At 37.4% G+C, this 18,377-nt stretch overlaps 1 protein-coding gene across 25 annotated transcripts in view; it reads right to left on the reverse strand.

Moving 5' to 3' along the window:
- LOC139150367 (nesprin-1-like) overlaps nucleotides 1-18,377 on the reverse strand; it is a 209,196-nt gene that overhangs the window by 110,479 nt on the left and 80,340 nt on the right. For all 25 annotated transcript variants that reach the window (XM_070722691.1, XM_070722693.1, XM_070722704.1 and 22 more), the window contains 19 exons: nucleotides 18,023-18,178; nucleotides 14,918-15,082; nucleotides 12,803-13,135; nucleotides 12,098-12,253; nucleotides 11,753-11,917; nucleotides 11,135-11,461; nucleotides 10,284-10,439; nucleotides 9,578-9,742; nucleotides 9,006-9,332; nucleotides 8,293-8,448; nucleotides 7,788-7,952; nucleotides 7,043-7,369; nucleotides 6,580-6,735; nucleotides 6,173-6,337; nucleotides 5,564-5,890; nucleotides 5,212-5,364; nucleotides 4,815-4,979; nucleotides 3,883-4,209; nucleotides 3,225-3,380 (listed from right to left, as the gene is read on the reverse strand). In XM_070722691.1, coding sequence (XP_070578792.1) covers nucleotides 3,225-3,380; nucleotides 3,883-4,209; nucleotides 4,815-4,979; nucleotides 5,212-5,364; nucleotides 5,564-5,890; nucleotides 6,173-6,337; nucleotides 6,580-6,735; nucleotides 7,043-7,369; nucleotides 7,788-7,952; nucleotides 8,293-8,448; nucleotides 9,006-9,332; nucleotides 9,578-9,742; nucleotides 10,284-10,439; nucleotides 11,135-11,461; nucleotides 11,753-11,917; nucleotides 12,098-12,253; nucleotides 12,803-13,135; nucleotides 14,918-15,082; nucleotides 18,023-18,178 — 4,047 coding nt within the window. The remainder of the gene's footprint in view (nucleotides 1-3,224; nucleotides 3,381-3,882; nucleotides 4,210-4,814; nucleotides 4,980-5,211; nucleotides 5,365-5,563; nucleotides 5,891-6,172; nucleotides 6,338-6,579; nucleotides 6,736-7,042; nucleotides 7,370-7,787; nucleotides 7,953-8,292; nucleotides 8,449-9,005; nucleotides 9,333-9,577; nucleotides 9,743-10,283; nucleotides 10,440-11,134; nucleotides 11,462-11,752; nucleotides 11,918-12,097; nucleotides 12,254-12,802; nucleotides 13,136-14,917; nucleotides 15,083-18,022; nucleotides 18,179-18,377) is intronic.

Here is an 18,377-nt window from a genome sequence, read left to right on the forward strand (position 1 = left end):
TCATACCAAATATGAAGAGTGTAGCACTTGTGGTTACTGAGTTATGCACAAATATGTATTTTTGAGGTCAAAGGTAATTGAGGTCACGTGACATTTTGTCAAAAAAAACAGCATTGCTAAGTTATCTGTACATACCAAAAATCAGACCTCTGGCTCTATTGGCTCGCTCAAAATTAGATATGCACATAATTAATGAGGAACAATATGTGGCGTCATAAGGTGTCTCATCATACCAAATATGAAGGGTGTAGCATTAGTGATTACTGAGTTATGGACAAATATGTATATTTAAGGTCAAAGGTCACCAAGGTCACATGACATTTTGTCAAAATAATTGTATTGCTAAGTTATCCATATATACCAAAAATCAGACCTCTTGCTCTATTGGCTTGCTCAAAATTAGATATGCACATAATTAATGAGGTACAATATGTGGCATCATAGGGTGTCCCATCATACCATATATGAAAGGTTTAGCACTTGTGGTTACCGAGTTATGGACAAATATGTATATTTGAGGTCAAAGGTCACGTGACATTTTGTCAAAGCGTCTGAGATATCTGCGTGAACGGATGGACTCACATGGATGGACTAACGGACTGACATGACCCAATCTATGAGCCCACTGGACTTTATCTGTGGGGACTAAAAACTGTGTCACTGCATCCTTTTTGCAATATGAATACGATGAGAAACTAAATTTTTATTTTTCTTGGCCTTATACATGGGAGTCTATGGACTGCCTTATACATGGGAGTCTATGGACTGCCTTATACATGGGAGTCTATGGACTTCCTTATACATGGGAGTCTATGGACTGCCTTATACATGGGAGTCTATGGACTGCCTTATACATGGGAGTCTATGGAGGTGAAAACTAAAAAGTCCTCTAACACGGCCAAATTTGATCGCATTGTGAAACAAATCAACGTGCATCTGTATGAGGTAGAGTACTATTCTTTTACCAAGTTTGAACAAAATCACTCCAGGCGTCTCTGAGATATCTGCATGAACGAAAAAAGTCATAAAATATGCAAATGAGCAATTAATTAATAAGCCACACCCACCAAAATCTAATCAGATCTAAGTCTCATCATGATAATACCAAATACCAAATTGCATGACATTGGACCTAAGGGTTCTTAAGTTATGAGTGGAACAAAATCTGTCTACGGACGGACGGACGGACGGACGGACGGACGGACAGACGGACGGACAGACGGACACACACACAGACATTGTGGCGACATAGGACACCTTTGGTGCTTCGCACCACGGTGTCCAAAAATGACAAAATACTGTCACAAAAGATTAGTGAGTAACACATATCGGTACATCTGCTTTTGCATCATACAGTTATTAATAACTATTACCAATTCCAACATTTGACAGCTTAGTATTGAAAAAACTCATCACGAAAATAATCTTTTCTCATACGTGATGATGCCAAATTCACAAAAGCATTAATATTCTCAAAACATCCACAGCATACATCTCGACAAAATGTTGGAATTAGTAGAGTAAACAGTAAAAACAATCAGTGCATAAGGAAAACAACCTTGGAACAAAAAACATTTTCAAACTATCATATCAACCACCAGACAATTCCTGTTACTCTGTGGCACAAACAATTCTAGTGCAGTGAAACAAGCATAAACCTTGGTCATGAATCAACCAACTGCAATAATGGTGATGACACATCCTGTAGCAAATGCAATGACTGTCTCGACACCATGAGGACAGACTTAATGCTAAGGTAGCAATTTTATCCAGTAAATGATTCAATTCAAATGCAATGAATATAAAGAATGAGAGATATCTCTATCCTCTCAACACAGAGAAATAAAAAAGAAAAACCTTTTACACATACTCTTATTGTTGTGATTTGTAAAGTGTGAAGGAATGGCGCTCATTACCACATTATTACCGTACTTATTTTTATTTTATTATGGATGAATTTGAAAACCTTCAATTATTATCAACAAGTCATCGTTGATGACACAGTCCCCACTTGTTAATGTTTACTTTGATTACAGGTCCTCAGAGAGGATAGAGTCCTCTTCATTAGGTCTGTGATAAAAATACTTTTGAATGAATTCGCTTGATACATGTCTGAGTTGTAGTTCAGGACATGAAAAAAATCATAATAAAATGGCCACACGGTGGCCATATTGGATCGTATCACAAAACAAATAAATGTGCATATGTATGACATAGATTAATGTCCTTGTAGCAAATTTGATTAAAATTCGTTGAGATATGCCTGAGTTATGGCTTGTACATGAAAAAATCATAACAAATGGCCGCACAGCAGCCATATTGGATCGTATCACAAAACAAATTAATGTGCATATGTATGACATTGGTCAATCTCCCTGTACCAACTTTGAATAAATTCGCTTGATACATGTCTGAGTTATGGTTCTGGACATGAAAAAATCGTAATAAAATGGTCACACAGCGGCCATATTGGATCATATCACAAAACAAATCGATGTGCATGTGCATATGATATAGGTCAATGTCCTTGTACCAAGTTTGAATAAAATTGGTTGAGTAACGCCTGAGTTATGGCTCTGTACATGAAAAAATCGTAACAAAATGGCCGCATGGCGGCCATATTGGATCGTATCACAAAAAAAATTGACGTGCATATCTATGACATTGGTCAATGTCCTTGTACCAACTTTGAATAAAATCAGTTGAAACATGCCTAAGTTATGGCTCTGTACATGAAAAAATCATAATAAAATGGCCGCCTGGCAGCCATATTGGATCGTATCACAAAACAAATCGATGTGCATCTGTATGACATATGAATTAATCCTTGTACCAAGTTTAAATGAAATCGCTCCAGGCATCTCTGAGATATCTGCGTGAACGGACGGACGCACGCACGGACGGACGGACGGACGCACGGACGCACGCACGGACGCACGCACATGACCAAACCTATAAGTCCCCCCGGACGGTGTCCGTGGGGACTAATTATTATGTAGCTGGGTATTATAGGAATTTCATCTGTGTCAAGGATTTACGGAACAAATTGAGGTCATGAAATGTTTGGAATTTTAAGAGGCTGTACCTTTTAGCTTTGTGATACCTTGAATCCATTCTGTAACGAAAGGGGGCTGGACTTACAGAAAGACGGGGGTGTGGGGGAGTGGGGGTGGGGGGTGCGGGTGATCAAGGTTAGGTTTTGTGGGTGACAGAGAATGTCTTACCTGAGCTGTACTTATGAGGAATTGATACCTGGTCCTCAGTTCTGACATGTGACTGGCAACAGTTTCCTCCCCTGAGCTGCTTTCCAGGACAGACTGAGCTCTCTCATTGGCATTTTGGATGTCACTGTCTCGGGATAAAATCTCACTTTGCATCGTCTGTCAAACAAAATGAAGAACTTGTTTTTTAAAAAGGAAGAGATTGAATCAGCGATATACCTAAATGCTAATTCATTTGAAAGGAAAATGATTAAAAGAAAAACTAAACAAAAGTAGTAATTATTGTGGATGAATTGAACGGAAACATTGTACATGTGTGTTTCTTGTTTGAGGTGGCAAAACAATTATTGAGCTTCTAAACAGCATGCAAATTTCTACTTGAATAACATGGGGAAAAGTTCAGTGTTAGTTATCAGATTACTGGTATACAAATTAGAAATGACAAGTGCAGATATTCTCAAGTGCAGCACCATCAGCTTTTTGTTTTTGGATTTCTGCTGATCAAATTTTCAGAAATATGAACATGGCTTTGACTGATTTATAATAGGTGGGATAATGACTAGTTCCTTCTCACTCAAAGTTACTAAAATTTGAGTGCAGCCAAGATATGTAATTTATAAAGACAAAATTTTGATATATTTTTTTTGCTCTACAAACTTACTTTATACTCTTTCAACTGTTGTTTCTTCTCTGTCAAATCTTTCTTCAGCTGTGGTTCAGCTTTGAAGCTCTTCTCCATGTTACTGAGCCATTTCAGAAGCTGCTCATAACTGTCTTCATACTTCTTCCATTGGTCAACACACAGCTGCATATTCTTGGCTGCTTCCTGGATCTGAGTCATCAGACTGTTGAAATCATCCCTGGCGGCATCCAGCTGTTTATTGATGTTTGTCTTGCCAGTGTTTGAGGTCTGTGGTAGAACTCTCTCACCGCAGTCATGGGCAGTTCTCAGCTTGGCCTCACCCTGAGGTTTGCTGGCAAGCAGTTCCTGTGGATGAACACAAGATGTCAAGATGTCAATTTTTTCACACTTTTGTCATTTCACCGGAAATCAGAGCCAATGATGCATTGGTAAATCACTAACATTTGGTCTTGTTTCTGACAGAGAATTAGCATTTGCCAAAGTTATAATTTTCTCCATTTCTGTTGAAATGATCATTAACAAATACCCAGTAGAACATGGTATATCACAATACTAGTGGGAAAATTATAAGCTGAAAATGTACATCTGAAGGGAACAATGTATAGGTATGTGCAACAAAGTGTAACTCCAATTTCTGAGCTGTAAATACTTGGCATCTTCATTTATGATGTACATAGTAAATTTTGATTCTGAGATTAAAGGCAAAAGAAACTAAGCTTGTATGATCATGTTTCACATGCACTAACTATGATAAATTATACATAGATTTGGTAAAAAGAGTCATAATCAAGTTGACATAATACATACATTCGTGCAAATAAATACATAAACACACATGTATACAAATATGTATGTGTGAACTATTAAAGTTAAAAAAATTTGGTCATCAACATCAACCTCTTTAGTCGAATCTTGTAAAAAAGAACACTAATACTTTTGAATTGACAAACCTGCAGTTGTTTGAGCCTGGCTTCCAGCATAGGTTTTCCACCGGTGGAATCTGAGTGTACAGTCAGCGTATGTCTTGTCTTGTTCAACCATTCAGTGATGGCTTGTATAGCATTATAGTATTGTTGATGGTCTCTGACGGCTTGCTCCAGTCTTCTCACTAGCTCCTATGGTAATACAACAGTATAACATCATAATCAACATGGCCTTCTTGCCATAGCGGGGAGAAATAATTTAAATCTACTGTATCATGGTATTCCAAGAATACCAACTTAGGTAACCTTGAAAGCAAAAATCGAGTAAACGCTTTCAATAAATGTCAACAATCAGTTGTTTTCTATTCACAATCTTCGTAACAATCTTAATTAACATTACAGTTATTGGACACTGTGTCCTTACCTTGATTCCTACAGCCAAAGCTTCATGTCTTGTTCTCAGCATGGTAGCCTGACCACTGATTGATCTGTCCCCAGTGATCTCCATCAGTTGGTGAGCTTGCTCATCTAAGCTTTCCAGAGATGTCTGGTACGCATGCACCTCCTGTTGGAGAGTCTAGATCCAAAACAAAGAGACAAACAAAAAGTGATGCCTTGCAATTTGTTCAAAATTATAAATCAAATGCCTAAAATATATTACTGTTCACTGATGGATTAAGGCAAATTCTTAGTGGCATACCACAAGGGCATAATTCAGTTTGGAATCAAAGATATTGTTCGTAACATTTTATTATTGGAAGAGCTGTTTTTCATACCTGATACTTGTCTAGCTCTGATTTCTTTTCTGTAAGTTCTGTCTTCAACTCAGGATCTGTTTGGAGCATCTCCTCTGCTTCTTTCAGCCATCTCTCAATCTCCTTACAATTGTCTTCATACTGATGCCATTTCTGCACACAGCCCTCCAGTTGACCTTTGGCCTCATTGATTTGTGCGATGAAGGTCTGCCAATCATCCTTCATGCCCTGAATCTCCGTGGTGATTTTCCCCTGACCTGACTCTGCTGTGTTGGGTAGAATTCTCTCACCTTTGTTGACGGCAGAATGCAATAGACTCTGTCCCTTCTGTCTGTTTGATACCAACTCCTGTTTAAGAGATGAACAAGACTTTTGTTTAACCGTTTCACCCATTACCCAGTGTAGCAAGCCAACTTTGCCATAGAAAACAATGGGGTTTGGACAAACTGTGGTGGCAAAGGGATTAAAAATAAACTTTGCAGTTTTTATGATGTTATCTGATGGCATATAAACAAAAACACTTCTAAGAGACTTTACATCGAAAGAACTTTGACACTGGTTTTTGACTTTGACTTTGACAACTCAGTGTGGAACACCAATCAGATTTATTACAGAAACAGGAATACCCACCTTTGCCTTCTTCAATCTAGCCTCTAGCGTAGCTTTGTCTCCTGTAGTATCCCTGCATGTAGAGGTTGCTTTCATTGCCGGTGTCATCCAGTTACGGAATTCCTTTGTGGCATCACTGTACAGCTGATGCTCCAATGCATTCTGTTCACATTTCTTGACAATTTCCTGAAACACAATACCAGCGAAATTGTTTGTTATTTATGACAAAGCTCATTTCTCACTACTGAGTTTTTGGCAGCAAAACGCCACTCTGCCAACAAGGATTATGTAAAATTTGGAAATATACTGTAGGTAGTGTCTGATGGGAAGACAGCAAATTTTTTGTTGCCACACCACCTGTCAAAGATAGACAACTTATAACTGGTAAACAATAGGGACAAAAGAATCCGTCAAACATCATTTCTCACCTTGGCATTCATGACCAGTGTTTGGTATCGAGTGGTAACTCTGCTGGCATCACTGCCGACTGACAAACTACTCGTGTTTCTCTCCATGATTTTCTGTGCCTCCTCATCTATGTCATCTACCATTGGTTGCTGGGCTAGGATCTCTTCATACAAACTCTGAAATCAAGAAAGGGTGGAAATTATACTCTGATGGAAATTTTGCGACGATTTACCACAGTTTCACCCACCGATTATTTCAAATTAAAAATATGATGGAACATAATCAATTCAAATATGCACAATATACAAATAATGTATATTTATTCTTTTACACACTTTCTATTATTTGTTGTACAAACAGAGCATTATATTCAATAATTATTGACAATGTTTGCTGGAACAAAAGGATTTTGTCATGATGATACAATGTGTAGAAGAGCTGGTAAATTTATGTACATAAGATACTTCATGACATGACACTGACCTTGTATCTGTCAAGGTGTGTCTTCTTTTCCACCAATCCAGGCTGTTTGTCATTTCCACCTTCAAGACCATCCTCTGACTCCTTCAACCAGTTTGACAGCTGACTGTAGTTGTCTTCATAGTTGTCCCACTGATAGACACTTCCGTGCAGGTTGCTCTTGGCTTCTCCCAGGTTCTTCATCAGCATTTCCCATTCCTGTTTGGCAATCTGTAGTTGCAGACGGATGGATTCCTGGCCAGCCGTGGCAGTGTTTGGAATGACTCTCTCACCTTTGTCAGTCACAGTGTTCAGTTTGGAGTAGCCTTGTTGTTTGGCCGCCAACAAGTCCTGTAAACAAGAACAATAATCAACAATAAACAACATCCTTTCATAGACGTGAGAACATACAAAATAGAAGAGATTGATCCAGTTCACCAAAATGTCTATGAAAACTTTCAACAGAAATGTTTTGATTCTGTAAAATCTCTGGAAATAGACACTAACTTCTTGGAGAACACAAGTTAATGCAAATCAGAATGAAAGACTTAAGCAGTTAAACTGATGAACATTTAATTTGGTTAAAATATATCATGTTTTCAGTAAACAAGTGAAACAAAGTTGAATTTCAACCAAAACAAAACTTTAGGGACAGAAGTGTGATAACACACAGACTTAATTTCAAAATGTAACACTAGATCTCTTGTCATCAAATTGTTAGGTACAGTTAAGATTCTAAATTGTAAGATAATAGTTTTGTAAATATTACCTCCACTTGGTCAAGCTTTTCTTTGATATCTTCTTTATCACCTGATGGTTCTGAACACTTTGCAGCTTTTTGTTTGGCATTGTTCAGCCACGCCATGAAGTCTTGCATACTGTCCTGGTATTGCTGATGTTCCATCACATCCTTGTCCTGTTTCTTGACAGCATCCTGTTGAAAGAAAGAAATGATGGGCTAACTGAACACAGGAAGTAAAAAGCACAACCATTTAAATACTGACCCATATTGATTTAAATCCCCTTGGTTTACCCTTCTACATATAAATCCTGAATTCCTTCAGAAAAGTTTTACATTAAAGTATCAGGGCTTTATGACTGATGTTTCTGAGCGACCATAATAGGAATATTATTTCTCTATGTATATTTCACATTATGGCAAAACCACGACTACAAAGCAATAACCAAGTAAACATCAAACTCAATCGACATACCATTTGAACTTGGGCAACAACCATGACTTTTTGCTTGACCAAGGTCAGTTTTGTCCTCACCTTTGAAGTTGACAGTATATCTTGATATCTAGTGGACAACTCAGTGACATGTTCTGCAACAGCAACACTCTGGGTACTCTTGTCCAGGATCTGCTGTGCCTTGGCAGTGACTTTGTCAATGTCACCTTGGTGAGCCATCACATCTTGCTGTACACCCTGTGGAATTATCAAATACAAATATGGTTAAACAACTGTCAACAAACTTCTATGAACATCCATTTTGAGTGACATGCACTTCTGGAGCAAATTTCTAAATATAATCAGTCATAACCTTTACCTTTATAAAACTCTATCATAATGCAGCTCGGTACATTAAGTTCAGAAAAATCAGTACATTATCTTTCCCAAGTCATACTTGATTCATTTTTCCCATGAGTCAAGGAGTATATAAATGTTTCACAACAAGGTCAGTTCAAAATTTCAGCAAACCATAGACTGTTCATACAAAGTAGGGTTTCTGTAAGGAATGACCAAACCTTGAAAATTCTGTTTACTGTGAGATGAATACAATATACAGTTCCTCTGATGTATGTCTTGTCATACAGTATTTCTGATGACGCTTTTACCTGGCAACGCATGTAACAAATGTTATTCTTCCTCTTCAATAGGAACACACAAAACTTCATTCTGACTTTCATTTAGAAAGTTTTACGAGATAGAGGACACCATTCTGTTCTGTTGAAATTCACTGAAAATATTAAACAATACCATACCTTGAATTTATCTAGTTGCGATTTCTTGTCAACAAGACTCGATTTCAGTTCTGATGCTGTCTGTAGTGTCTCCTCTGTTTCCTTCATCCATTTGGAAAGTTGTTCATAGCTGTAGTCATAGCCTTTCCAGTCATACAGACTTTGCTCCAGGCTTTGCTTGGCCTCATTCATCTGTTTCACTAAACTCTCGTATTCCTGTTTCAGTGCCTGGACCTGAATTTTGATGTCATCCTGACCAGGCTGAGCCGTCTGGGGCAGGATCCTCTCACCTCGACTCACTGCTGTGTTCAGAAGTGTTTGCCCTTTGTGTTTGCTAGGAATCAACTCCTGAAAAGTTGATATTGAAAATAACACAATGCAGATTTCCATCAGATTGCAGGCAAAATTTGGCAAAATTTGGCAAACTTTCTTTATTTGGACTAATTAGTAATTTGGACAAATGACTAACATAATTATTCAAAAACAGCCTTAGGAATCAATTTGAGAGACCCAGTGTCTTTACACTTTTTCTTCATTCAGAATGAATGTCCCAATCATTTTTTGTCAGCAGTGATACCATTTTTCAAAATTACCTGTAGTTTGTGTAGATTTGCTTCCATAGTCTCCTGGTCACCAGCAACCTCAGTACAGTTAGCAAGCGCTGTTTTACTGGTGTTCAGCCAGAGTACAAAATCTTGGGCCGCATCCAGATACTGTTGGTGTTCTAACACATTGGTCTCAGCCCTTCTCAAGAATTCCTGTCACAAAATAATATTTACAGATATGAATTCTTGAATGACTGCCTGGTACTGTGTGTTGATGGTTTCACATCATGTACTTTGTTTTCATTTGTTTCAACTCTACATATACCTTAATACTAAATCTTTAGATTTCATTTAAATTTTTATTTCTTCTGATATACAGTGTTCCTATTCCTACTTAAGTGGAAGTACACATATCTCTTAACCAATTTTGAAAGTACAATTAACCACAGTCTGGAAAGTCCAAGAGTTGAGCCTTAAAATAAAGTCCCTGACATCTGGTCAAACATTTTGAAGTCAGTCATAGATAACTGTAATCTATTCACTGATAAAAACAATGTTTCCCCTCCATTTATAAGTTTTTTCAGTTTTACTATACTCTTTCAATTTCACAAATCGAACAACATTTGATGGATATGTTCAAATAAAATGAATTCTGCTCATAAATGTAAGAGCTATGTAATATGTAAAATTTATCACTGAACAGACTTGCTATGTTTACTTTTATCATTTTTTCCATCATCATCTTCACTCTTACCTTGGTTTCCATCAGACATGCCTGGTACTTGGTGGTGAGTTTAGTTGCATCGCTACCTACACTGACATGCCCTGTGTTAGTGTCTAGTATCTGTCCTGCTTTCTCATTCAATGCATCCACATCGCTCTGGTGAGCGATGATCTCATCATGCACGGCCTATAGACAGGGAAACAGATCAGGGAAGGAAATAAACACAGCCCAGTGTTCAGCTGAGAAACCCATAGCTGTGTCTTGTGCAGTCAGCCAGACATTATCCACAGCAAGGGACATGCTTTGTGAGAAATTAACAAGGGTGGAACATCTTCTACCAGACTTAACGTGTTACAGAATGAATTGTTAAGTCCATTTAACTAATAGTATAACTGTATTTACACATAAAGTATTAATAAAAATGTACAAATATAAATGCATACTGGTAAAAAGCAGCTGGCACACACCTATGGCCAAAATAAGCTCTGCAACATAAGTACATATACACATCTTGATTATCAACAATGTGAGTTGAGCAGAGGCAGAATATGTTAAAAAAGCAAATGGGGCTGAAGAAATCACCCGAAATTTCAGATGATTTAACCTTAAAAGACTGGTGATTGAAATGTGGCAGTAAAATTTTACAGAGCAAGAAAGAATACTCAGAAATATGGATTTGATTTTGTGCAGCTTGAGTGTTGATCTCCATTCTTGCCTCTGACCTTGAACCTGCCTTTGAACTGAACAAAATGTAGAAAGGAGTAGAAGTGGAGGCCCTCAATGACTATAGTACCCCATGCTTCTCCTTATAGAGGGGTTTATTTTCTCCGATTCCCAGCACCCTGATAAATATCAGCAAAAGCAAACTCAGTGTTTCTCACCCTGATTCTTTCATGGTGACCTTTCTTGGTGTCCAGACTAGGCTGTACTTTGGATGCATTTTGTAGCGTCTCATCCATCTCCTGTAGCCATCTTGACAGCTCCTCATAGCTATCTTCATAACTGCCCCACTGTTGGAGACTGGAGTCCAGCATGGTAACAGCTTCTTTCATCTGGGCTGTCAGGCTATCAAAGTCTTGTTTCAAGATGTGGAGTTGTTGTTTGACAGATTGTCTTCCCATTGGTGAAGTCTGTGGTATGACTTTCTCTCCTTGCTCACTGGTGGTGTGGAGCTTGGATTCCCCTTCAGGTGTTTTCGACATAAACTCCTGGAAACACCAACAAAGTATGGTTTGCCTTTGTAAAGTTTGTTGACTATTTGTTGACAATGTATTATTACAAATCAACCAAGCACTGGATTTCACTATATTTGAGACAGCTTCCATATCAGATATTCTGCTTTTCATACTTTATGACACTAAAAATCAATTTTGCCAAGGAAACAATGACATTACAAAGTCACATTATCAGAATGGCATAGCAGGTACGTACACAAAAACAAAGACAAATAACAGCCAGTGTTCCACGTAATTGAACTTTGAACTTTGACCCAGACTGACCTGTATCTTGTGTAGTTTGTCTTGATTTGAGTCTCTGTCCCCTGAGGCATCCAGACAGCCAGCAAGTTTTTGTTTCATGTCAGTCAGCCAGTCACTGCAGTCTTGCACAAGATCAGTGAATCTCTGGTGATCAGACACACTCTTGTCAAATCTTTTCACTGCATCCTAAATATCAGACACATGAAAAAAATTGATGTTATAAAACCGTAACAACTCAGAAAAGATAGTTGCTTGTATCACCCTCCGAAAGTTAAAACTATTCTAAACAATATCTTCAAGTATACTTATTTAAAGGCACATGGTTTCTTAGTTTCTTTGTGACACAGATAAATGTGCATATCCTACCTTAGCAATGGATGCAGCATTCTGGTATCTACTTTCAATTTGCTTGGCTTGACTATTAATGCTGGCATCATCCGGATTGCAGGCTAGGATTTCTTCTGCATTCTCCGTCAGTTTCTTGATGTCGTCCTGGTGATTTCCAATGTCTAACTGGAGTGACTGTTGTGGAGAAAAGAACGCTGATTTTCAGAAAATTGTGTAATTGACTTCAAAGAAATGCAGAGATGTTTCATTTAATCGCAGACACAAGGGGCAGGACCAAATCCTCCATTATCCAAGGACTTCTATTGAGGTAAACTAAGAGGTCTTTGAACTTTGTCTTGTTCTCCTTTGTGTGCTCCATATCATAGACCAGTAGCACAATTCTCAGATCATGCAAAAAAGCAGGTACTGATGGCAAAATCATTGACAAAGCAAAAAAGTATGTTCGCAACTAGGACACCTTGATTTATTTCTTAATGCTACTCACAGATTTACTGGTGTAAATAAAAAAAAGCATTTTCATGATTTCTAATGATGCATGATGGCTATCTTTTTTTATTTCACAACACCAATCTTTCCTCAAGCTGACGTGCTAAATTTCTGGATTCTTTTCTTTGCATGAGTCAAATTCGAGTTCATGTATCATATAACATTTTCTTGAATCAAAGAGAACTTTATTGAGTCAGATACGAGAGTGCACTGCACAACACAACTAGGTGTACTGACCTTGTAAGTTTCAAGTTGGCTCTTCTTGTCATTGAGATGCGGCTGAAGTTCAGCTGCACTCTTCAAAGACTCTTCAGTATCCTTCAACCATCTGACAGTCTGTTCATAGCTGTGTTCATAGCTGTTCCATTGATGTATACACTTTTCCAAGACATCTTTGGCGTGGTTAATCTGAGAACACAGGCTTTCCCAGTCTCTTTTCAAGCTTTCTATCTCTTCCTTGATGATACCCCTTCCTCTAGTACCTTCTGCAGTCTGCGGCATGATTTTCTCTCCCTGACTGACTGCATTCTCAAGTCTTGCTTGGCCAATTTGCTTGTTGGCCAACAGATCCTACATGAAACAATTTCAAATTTACATTATTCAGTCTCATATTCTTTCTGCGATGAATTTTAGGATAAGCCAATGGTCAGATTCAAGAGGAATATCACTGAGATTTTCCAAAGTCCACATTTTGCAAGCTAGCAAGTAGAAAATTGGCCGTATACCTCGTAAATCTTTTTACTTTGGTTGAAATTTGGGGAAATTATGAGGAAAACTTGAATTTAAAAAAAGTCAAATTTTCAAAAAATTAGGAGGATGACCACTTTATTTACATGAGTTTCAAAATGAGCCTCAGCTAGTAGACCAGAAAAGTACTTTTAAGAGTTGGAATATCTGTCCTCAAGGTGCATTTTTAACCTTAAAACATGCATAAATTTGATGGTTCAGTGCTACATGGATAAATTATTAGTCAAAAATGAGTTGATTTAGAATTTTATATGTCGAATTAAAAATCCATCCTTGGTGAAAATTAAGGAGCATCATGGACCTATAGACGGGATGTTGGACTTGGGATTAAAGGGCAATGAGTTCAATGAATTCAAGATTAAAACGTGGCCACAGTTGCAAACTCCATTATCAGAGAATGGTGAACTCATAATTCTGACATGGTGTTTAGCCAGCAAGCAAGCAAGGCACTTTACTACTCATTGTTTTATTTGAAAGTATGTGACTCCGTAATGGATGTCTCGCCCAATAGATGATAGAGCAAATAAAATTAAAACAAGTTAGAAGTGGCAGACATGCATAGGAATCAATAATGTACATTACAAGACAAAGTAAAATTTCAACCAAAGTAAAAAGATTTACGAGGTATACGGCCAATTTTCTACTTGCTAGCTTGCAAAATGTGCATCTGTTAAAATGTTAAATGCAAAATGATACAGATGTGTTTCACCATTACTGTGCACCCTGATTAATCTTGATTTCAAAAAGTTGTGTTTTCAAGTTTCCTTGGGAAAGTTTTGACAAAAAATTGTCTGTAGGTGTATACTACCTTAATGAAAAAACTTGTCAATATAGGAAAGTTTACAAGTAAGGCAAATCAAACCCTTCACTTTGTTGCCATTAAGTTACAAAGGTAGAAATAAAATATTGTAAGAAAATGTGTAAAATCCTGTGTAGAATATAAGTTTGCTGGATATATGAACAATGGGGGAAAAGGTTTGGAAAAATGCAGTCTCCCATGATTTTGAACATACAACAAATCAAAATAAATTCAGTTTAAAGAAGTAAATGATCAACTAGGGTAAAGTTCAAAGTGCCAGGTCACCGAAATGACCTTCAGTTTTGACCCAAGGTGTATTTCACATCATTATCAATCTTCAATAAGGTCAGGACAAGGGTCAAATTTTGTCTGAATCTTCACCTGAAGATTGTTTTTGAAAACAAAGAAAATCCTTCCAAATCTTAAATTTGTTTGTTTTGGCTGTAATCCAGTAGTCAAAGCAAACAAAGGGTTTGTGTTCTATGCTGACCAGAATTAATGACTTGAGTTCAAAGGTACAAAGGCAATAGCTTCTGGCTGAATATAAGAGTGCAAAACTTCATTGTAGTTACCATGCTATTTTCAGATTCTTGAACAAACATTCTGTATCTGGTATCTATTGGCAACATAGTGGGCACTGAAACTATATAAATAAACCTGTGAACTGAGATTTTCACTAAAAATTTCCAACATTTGCCTTGGATTATATGGTAGGAATTTCAGGTGCTTTTTCCCTCTGAGTGGACTGAACCATTTTAAGGAGGTAAAGACCTGTATCTACCTGTACACATGTCATTAACACTCACCTTGACTGTAGCAAGTCTGCTCTCCAGTACATTCTTGTCACCAGTTGTGTCGTTACTGGCATCTAACTTCTGTTTGGCAGCTTGCAACCACTTCTCTGCTTCCGTCACAAATTCGCGGTAGCGCTTGTGCTCGACAACATTCTGTTCGAGTCTCCTCAGTACATCCTGGAAGGCAAGGTAGAGAATCCATAACACAACCAACATCCCGCATAGTTGATCCTGCTGTCTTATACTCCTATAAAAGCAATTCTATGACCTCAACCGGTGATCCAAACTTCACAGAATTTGTAGATACTGCAGGCATGTATATATCACCATTCTACCATTGCAAGACAGGTACTTCCATGCACCCTATTCACTTCAAGACAGCTGTCGGTGTTTCCCAACTCACAGATTAGATTTGACCTCACATTCTCAGTTAGTGGCCAAGACCATGTCTGCCAATGATCTACCACGGATCTACTAGAGGTCAGTGACACAGACTGTGGGATTAAACCATGTGCTTCAAGATTACTAGTTCCAATATAAGTTACGCCATTGTACAACGTGACAACCAGAGCATACCAGAGCATACGAAAAGTATTCACGATTACCATATTCAAATATCCCCCTCCTCTAAAACACACACCTGTAAAGTTTTATTGTCCAACTTTCAGCAATTCCCTCTAGCATGGACGAATCAACCAAAAACATTTCTATAATTCAGCACTGCACAAAGTCAGCCTTTCCATCTATATGCCACCTTTTCTGTAAATCTTGCATGAGTTACGATGGTGTATATAACTTGGGATCAATACTATTATTTTGTTGTTATCATGAATAACAAAGGACAGTTGTTTGTCAGGTATCACCAAGTACTGGGGCTTGATATCAAACTATTCTCACTTTGTACATGTGAAATATTGATAATTTGCAGATATAAATTCCCCTAGACTTGAAGCAAATCACTGTAGGCATAAAGATTTGTGTTTTTTATTTCATTGGTAAAATAAACAAGCTGTATGAGAACATTTTGTCATTATGAATAAAAACATGTTTTGTATTTAGAAATTGTTTTCCATGAAAAATTCTACGAGCTCACAATCTAAAGAATAAGCTCTTATTTGAGCATTCTATTCAATCATGACAAATTGACAAATTGGCAAAATTGTCTGACTTCAGGAAAGTTCGGCAATGTAGTAGGTGGTAAGAGTATACTGAATACAATTGAGAGTACATCAATGCTCATAATTTTTTGCAGTTTTTTTTCATCTTTTTCTTAAACTTCACAATATCACACACTGCATATGTCGTGAAAAGCCTAATCTTGGCTTATATCAAACAGACAGCAGTCATGCCACTTTGTCTCAGTCATGACTATAAACACAATTTTTTATGTTTGTGGTTTTGCGGTTTGGCAATTTATTGCAGTCGGTGGTTTGTCAAAGAGTTCTAAAATTGTATTCAGGTATGGTGACCAACAAAGGACAATAACTGCCATTTCACCTAGTGTACAGAGACATGACGGAGGCATGACAGACCCATGGGGGCATTTCAGGTGCATGGAGGCATTTCATATGATTGATTGATAATCAATAGTATCTTGCACACAGGCACTGTGCTATGCCACATATCACAAAGTTGTCCAATTGCCAGGATAAACACAATCACTGGATAGAATTGAGAAAAACATCCACTGACTGGCAAAAGAGTCAAGTAATGGTTACCTGAAGTAGACCAAAAACCTGACATTTTCCAATTATACAGAAAATTATATTGAATTCCTTATTTAGTTTAAACAACCTGTCATAGATCATTTATTCCAACAAAACAAATTGACTTATATTATTTAGATCAGACAGTTTTCTGTTGATAAGAACAAATTATTGACTGATAGTCACACTTCATAATCTCTAAGTGCAAAGACATTAAGTGGAAAAAGAAAAGACTAAAAGTAAACATATGAACACAATATTTCAGAAATTCAGAAATTTTTCAGGGATATCTGAAGCCTCACACCACCTTAAGGATAAAAATAGGACAAAATACCGCTCTTATCTCTATTGAAACACAGACCGTGACCAAAACAACCAATCCTTCATGGTGAAAAACACAGCCATCATGACAGTTATATGAGAAATAATTCAAATAATTATATGCGTAGAACTACTAGATGATAATAAAGCATTAACCCTTTCACCGCCATGGTTCGGCCCAAACCCACCTGTCAGAGTGGACCTCTTTACAGGAAAGTGGGGGGTGAACAGGTTAAGTATTGGTTGGTACGGCAGATCAACAGGTTTGTGAGATTGCCATCTGAAGTGTTGTGTAACAGAGCAAACTTAACTGAGACTGAGAATGGAAACAGACTGTCAACAAACTGACCACAAAGGACAAATATTTGATATTGACATGAGCATGGAATCAAGATTGTTTGATTACAAAGTCACAGTGTGACTTGGGATTTTATAGTAAAACATCATCATGTGAATGACATTGGCCTGGCAAACTTGCAAACTTAAAAGCAGATGGAATGAGATCAAGGCTCCTAAACTTTATGGGGCTGACTTTGACAATGTGCTGAAAGGCTGACTTTGACAATGTGCTGAGACTTTTATCACATGTGATTTTGGATTGAAGGTCAGGATTTCTGGGCTGGCACACAACATGGAAAATATGATCATACTGTTTATAACTGCTGTCAAAGATTCTGAAATGTTCATTCTTCCTCCAGAAATCACAAAAATTACGTAAAAATAACATTTTACACAGGAGAGAGAAACAAATATCAGAGGTAGCAATATAGTAAAAAAATATTTGCAAATTTTGGTTATCTTGTAAACATTTGCTTATCTTGTATATTTGTTTAGTCAGGGTCGAGTTGGCTTGTCATGTCAACAATAACACTTTGTCACCATGGAAACCATTGAATTTACTGCAGGACACTTGTGAACAAAATCAGTTATGTCCACTATACTTGAAGAGGTGGTGATTGCAAGGGACAGTAAATGTAATTTGCAACACTACAGAGCCATACTAACACTCGTTTCCGACAATTCAGACTACAAATCAAAACTTTCTACTGAATATTGATTGTTGTTACTGATAAAAGAATTGATTTCTTACCTCTGTTTTGATGACTACAGATTCATACTGTGAAGATGTCTTGGCTACGTCACTACCAAAGCTGACTTCTCCTGATGTTGATTGGACAATTTCCTGTGCCTTCTGATTGATGTTATCCAACGCACTTTTATGTGCTGTTATGCTGTCTTTCAGCACCTGTGAATGTTAAAAAATGTAAAATGTTCCACATCACCAAAATCTGTAGTTATTACTAACTCAGACTATTGAAAATGCCGTTCCCATTTAACCTGGTGATAATGTCACTGAGATGAACTTGCAGTTTTTACCTAAACCACATCATAATATCATTCATTTCTTCATAACAATTTCCTATTGCAGCTGGTTATTTGATGCC

Source organism: Ptychodera flava, chromosome 14 (assembly GCF_041260155.1).
Source record: "Ptychodera flava strain L36383 chromosome 14, AS_Pfla_20210202, whole genome shotgun sequence".
Classification (NCBI taxonomy): domain Eukaryota; kingdom Metazoa; phylum Hemichordata; class Enteropneusta; family Ptychoderidae; genus Ptychodera; species Ptychodera flava.